The 6,000-nt window shown below is 48.5% G+C and overlaps 1 protein-coding gene across 14 annotated transcripts in view; it reads left to right on the plus strand.

Annotated features, from left to right (window-relative positions):
• The window catches only part of GIT2 (GIT ArfGAP 2), a 49,337-nt gene extending 44,084 nt beyond the window's left edge, over positions 1–5,253 (plus strand). For 13 of the 14 annotated variants that reach the window (XM_064578523.1, XM_064578522.1, XM_045870440.3 and 10 more), the window contains 2 exons: positions 1,166–1,229; positions 1,962–5,253. In XM_064578523.1, coding sequence (XP_064434593.1) covers positions 1,166–1,229; positions 1,962–2,174 — 277 coding nt within the window. In that variant the 3' untranslated portion in view covers positions 2,175–5,253. The remainder of the gene's footprint in view (positions 1–1,165; positions 1,230–1,961) is intronic. The other variant, XR_010407434.1, reaches the window with a different exon arrangement.
• The last annotated feature ends 747 nt before the right edge of the window (positions 5,254–6,000 follow it).

A 6,000-nucleotide genomic window follows, 5' to 3' on the forward strand; every position in this document is an offset into this window, starting at 1 on the left:
GGCGTGAATCTATTGTGTCTCTGATAGCAGGAGAGGCCTATGGTGTGGCATTGAGGGGCCCAGGCTCGGGGGCTGGACAGTCGGGTTTGTGCCCGGCTCTCTCTCACCAGCTGCAGGACCTTGGACACATTCTCTGCTTCTCCAGGCCTCAGTTTCCCCTTTTGAAAAATTGGAACAAAGCTCTCCGTCAGTGCTCCTGAAGCCTCAGCTCTCGACTGTCATCTAGGGGGCCCTTAGGATGCCAGGTGGCCTGGAGGAAAGGACGAGGACAGGCAGAGCCATGCACTTTGTCTTCTTAGGGCTCATTAAGCAAGCATAGAAAGTGCTGGCTGTACTCCTAGCCTTTTATTACAAGCAGAGTCATGGCAGCTTCATGAGAAAGTGCGTAAATGATCAAGTACAAGAGGGGACCTCAGTGTTTTCTCTTTACCCAAAGTAAAGCTTTTTGATTTCCCAGCAGTTGAGATGCATTTGGATAGAAGGAATTGAGAGATGTCCGTCGGTTTTAACCAACATGTGGGTGTCGAGATAGAGGCTCCAGTTCTAATTTTAAGGACTTTTTTTCAGTCCTGTGTTTTTTGTTTTTGTTTTTGTTTTTTTAAAGATTTTATTTATTTATTTGACAGAGACATAGCGAGAGCAGGAACACAAGCAGGGGGAGTGGGAGAGGGAGAAGCAGGCTTCCCGCAGAGCAGGGAGCCCGATGTGGGACTCGATCCCAGGACCCTGGGATCATGACCTGAGCCGAAGGCAGACGCTTAATGACTGAGCCACCCAGGCGCCCCAGTCCTGTGTTTTTAAGTTCTGTGGCCTCTGTGTGGAAATCCTTGCTTCTCTCTCAAGAAATGAGAAAGATGAAGCACATGAGAACCAAATGACCCACTGGAAGAGGTATGAGTGTTGTCATAGACTGGCTGGCTGGCTGGCTGTGGCTTCCCCTGGCTAGTCCATGTTCCATACCTGGAGACTGTTTGTAGCAGATTGAATGAACTTTCAGGAAAGGATGGGGACCCTGCTTCTGTTGGCATGGCATCTGCAGTGGGCTGGCGGCAGCCTCAGCCCCTTCCCTGGGGGAATATAAATGGAGCACTTTCTGGCCCCTGAGTACTCTCCATCTCTGCAGTACTTTTGCTGTCCTTGAATAACCTCTTCAATATTCTTGCAGCTATATCCCCTGCTCAGAGAGGATACACGTAGCTGTTACTGAAATGGCAGCGTTATTCCCCAAAGTAAGTCGCTTCCTACTTGCTTGGTACAGATCCTTTTAAATGAACTGAAAGAAATTTTTTCAGGACCCTTGATATTATATTAACCTTTTTTTAGCACAGGTTTTAAATATGCAGTGAAAGAGGACACAGAAATCACTTTGTCCTACATGAATATCGGTGGGGTTTTTTTGTTGTTTTTTAAAGATTTATTTATTCGAGAGAGAGAGTGCATACGCATGTCCGTGAGAGTGGGGGAGGAGGGGCAAAGGGAGAGAATCTCAAGCAGACTCCCCACTGAGTGAGGAGCCTGACTCGAGGCTCCATCTCAGGACCCATCAGATCATGACCTGAGCTGAAACCGAAAGTCAGACGCCTAACCGACTGAACCATCCAGGCACCCCTGTGAATATTGGTTTTAATAAGACAAGAATGTGTGAGCCCAGTGCTAAAAGGCAAAGCATTAATAGAATAAAATTGTATCTGGAATATTTCACCCGAGGGGTTACTACTGTTTTTCAAAAACTACCTCAGAATAGGATATCCTACTAAAATGACACTGCGTACACTTTGACCGAGCACTCTCACGATGTGGGCCGCACAGCTTGCCATGTCCCGAGCACCCCCACTGAGAAAGGGCACAATGAAACTGCCGTGCACTGTGGAACAGCTTGAGCTGTCCTCACAAGAACGCTCGTCCCTGCTCTTGGGTGTCTACCGCACAGCTCACGCAGACAACTGTGTTCTTCTGTTCAGAAACCCAAGTCTGACACGGTGAGGACTTCCCTGCGCTTGCTGACATCCAGTGCCTACCGACTCCAGTCAGAGTGCAAGAAGACCCTCCCCGGGGACCCCGCCCCCCCCACAGACATCCAGCTGGTCACGCAGCAGGTCATCCAGTGCGCGTACGACATTGCCAAGGCCGCCAAGCAGCTGGTCACCATCACCACCAAAGAGAACAACAACTGAACAGCTCAGTGCCGGCCCTTGCATTTTCTAGGCTTTTTAAAGTCCACTTTCAAATTGAGATGTGGAATTCTGCCACTTTTTACAGAAACAAACATTTAATGAAAGTTTAAAACTTTTTTTTAAAAAACTCAGTATTATTTTTGCATGTTTTCTAACAAATTTTCGACTATTAATTTAACCCACTTGCCTTATTTTGTGCCTGTTTGCCAGTTTCCTCTCTGATGTTCTGTTGTGCTGTTGAGTTGATGGTCATAGTCATCCAAATGCATAGCTTGTTTCAAGTTGGTTAGAACTTTTCCATCCCTTTGAAACTGCCCGTTTAGGGTTAAAATTATAAATGAGATTTTTAGTGAAACATTTTCTGGAGAGAGTTGGGTTTAAAAAAAAAAAAAAATCCACCTCATCTGTTCCCTAGCAAGCATTGTGCAATAAGCGTATTTTCCAGCCCTAGTGCAAAAATCTCTAAAGTTTGGGGTGTCTCCAAACATGGGTGGATGTAGAGAAAGGACTTTGCCCCTTTCTAAAAGTAGTATATCTCTCTTGGAAGGAAACACTGAACTGCTTCATTGCTTTTAACTGTTTTATCTTGTTAGGTGTTCTTTTATTTGATGTTTCAGTCTGGATCCTCTGTGTCTTTTACCATCATCCTGAGGTCTCCGTGGTGCCAGATAAGCACTCATCCCCCATGTCACGTGTCATTTGGCCCTGTCCAGGTAGGAGTGCGGCCACGTTATCACGCACGGCTCAGTGCTCCACCTTCCTGTGGAAACCAGATGTGTCATTCCAAATGTGTGGCAAAGAGGAGTCAGATCCCACAAGCCCTAACTAATTCTGTGCCACCCCATTCAGATATCACTGCCATAAACTGTGGGAAGAGAAATTACCTACTCCCTGACATAATGTATCTCTCTCCCAGAACTCGGTTTCTCTAACCATTTAAAGCTTCCTCACACGGCCTGTTTGGCACATCTCATCACCTTTAAGGACTTCTTATAAGGTAAGGCTTATGCAGTCATCTGAGTATGATTTCTCCTCCATTACCTCGCTGGTACTTTAAAATTAGAGCTCATCTTTCACGAATTCCTCAGCGAGTACTCTAGCTGACTGCCAGCTATCCCGAAACTACAAAAGTACAGGGTTAAGCTCTGGAACATACTGACATTGGTTTTTAAACTACTAAAAAGACCTTTTTTGCTCTGAATGCTAAAGCTATTCCTGTCCCTGCTTCTTGCGCGGTTTTGTGGACTGGAGGGGCCAGGCAGCACCGATGGAGATGAATGAAGTGGGCCAGGTACAGAGCAGGGCCAGAGGACCGTGGGGGAGAAGTGGCACACCCAGTAGGGACAGCAGCTCCCCAGTTCCACCAGGCTGCCTTGTGGAAAAGAGGGCCTGGGGTTGGCCGAACTTTGTTGTTGTTTTTTTTAAGAGACACCAGAAATACGGATATTTTTGTGCCATTTCTCTGTTTATAAACGGCGACAAAACATTGTCACAGCACATGTGTGGGTGAGCTATGGCCTCCAGGCTGCAGCCCACAGTCTCTGCCCGGGGCTCCTGTCAGCCGCAGTAGGAAGGCCACACCTGCTTTACTTCTGAGCCTTACCTGTACCCTGGCCAGGCCTACCCTGTGTCAAGTTGCTTTTAGTCCTCATCTTACCCGTATATTCTGTCCCATAGTGCTCATTCATACACGTGACGAAGTCAAAGTAATCACAGTTGCCTAGATATGTGCTAAATAAGCCTGTATTTTCACAGAACTGTTTGACTCAAAAACATCTTTATAGCTTGACCAGATGCTGTTGTGAAGGAAGCACCGTGATGGTGTTTGGTTTACTAAGTCCTGGTGTGTGGATGCTTTTGCCGGATTTTGCTACACTGACTAGCGTGGGGAAAGGGTCCACATCTCCAAAAGACTCATCCACTTGTCTGCACAATCCTAAGTGCCATGTTCCTGTTGGATGCTGAGGGGATGCCTTCTACCTTAAGTTCAAGCACCATCTGATAACTTTGTCTGCATGCTGCACATACTTAGCTATCTCTCCTTCTCTTTCTTGCAAACACCTGCCCTCGTGTTGGGCCCATGCGGGGGCCTCAGGAAAGGCCCAGTGGCCGTCTTGAGTTGGTGCCTCGGCCTCCCAGGGAGGACAGGCTTCTAAATGAATCGTCTGCGGGGGGTGCAGCAGCGTCCTCTCTGGAACACTCAAGGACGAGTGATGGAGGACCTTGTCTCTGTGCCCCTAGAGAAAGTCAAGGAGTGTGGGGACCAGAGAGCACTTCCAACTGTAAGAGCACCGCAGGCGTTTGCTCTGAGAACCCACAGTGCCAACACTCCAGAGAGAAGTTCTGGATGGAGTGGGATGCCTCCCTCTGCTGCCCTGCACATTTCCTCCACCTTTTCTGAGACCCGGTCCTGTTGGCAAGCGGCACCTTGTCTGGACGGCCGTTCACCACCTTTTGCACATGTGTTCCATAGCCTTGCACTAATGCCCACGTTCTTTAAAGTCATTTTTTACTCTTGGTTCTCCAATCTCCCCCCATCCCCGCGCCACAAGCTGATAGGACGGAGGTGCACTTTATGAAACTGGCACTTGCCGAAGGAGACTGCTCCGCCCCGAAGCTCCTTTAGCTGAAGTCCTCCTCTGCCTCGGAACGCAAATAGTTCTTATTTGCCAAAGAACAGGGAATCGGGCCCAAAGATCACATACGGCATTTCATACAATTGGAACCACAGACGCACACCTTGGGAGCTGTTCTCCCATTCCTCCAATGGTTGAAGCTGCAGAACCAAGAGCAAGACGAGCATGTGTCTGTCCACAGCGCTGTGAGCTCTCCAATCCTAGATTGTTCCTTCTCTCCCTGTCCCCGTGAAAGGCACCCTTGTTTTTATGAAAGAAGATGCTGCATAGGAAAAACGAAATGCCTTTCGTTCAAATGTGTTCTATCCATGTCGCCCATTATTCTGTACTTTTTGTGTCTCTTGTACATTCTACCCCTGTAATTACTGTACAACCCTGTAAGCATTGTAAAATTGTTTTGGAATTTGTGCCTGCTAGTTATGCAATAAACAGACTCTATAGTGTCTTTGTGGTAATTCTGTTTCCTGGCAATTAGGTGATGTTACCAGATTCTCTGTCAAAGTTTCAAGAACGTTCTCCTCCCGTAAGGTAATCTTTAATGAGACAGTAGTGAATGTAGTGAATGAATGTCTCCACCCTGGCGTCTCTTGTCCGTTTACAGGAATGATGACCTTTTTCCTCCTGCTTATTAGCAGGTAGCTCTTTCAAAAGAAATTACACATCACTCCACTCCATTCTCCATTCCATTGATCTTACTATGTGTTCACTCCTAAAGTTTAATTTTTCAAATTCAGCGACAGCCAGCCAGGCCCGGTACCCTCACCTCCTCTACCAGGTGAGGGGGTTGTGGGGTTAGTTTAGTCTCTTAAGGCCACCAGTCTTCTAACTCTCGGAGCCAGGCCCATTGTGCAGGTTCCCACAGGGACGGTGGGGTATACCTGGGTTCATCGGGGCCACCCTCAGTCCCCAACAGTTGTTCTCTAGGGGGGTGACTTGGGGCTCTTCTCTCAAACAGAAGAAGGAGCAGGGCCTGGCCATCGCAGGTGCCTTCCCAAGCAACAAGGCTGGGGGACGTGGAGCGTCCTCCCCGTGTGAGCCAGCTTGTCTGAGGCCCCAGACGCATCAGCTCACACCCGGAGGTTCTTCCTAGGCGAGGGCTTCTTGCGGGCGCCAGCGTCGCAGCCCCGCTGGAACACAGCCTCCCGCTCCGACCACAGCCAGGCTCCCGGAGTCCGCGGCCCCCACTCTGC

Source organism: Mirounga angustirostris, unplaced genomic scaffold (genome assembly GCF_029215605.1).
Source record: "Mirounga angustirostris isolate CCGP_5_RB_7025 unplaced genomic scaffold, mMirAng1.0.hap1 SCAF_14, whole genome shotgun sequence".
Taxonomy (NCBI): Eukaryota; Metazoa; Chordata; class Mammalia; order Carnivora; family Phocidae; genus Mirounga; species Mirounga angustirostris.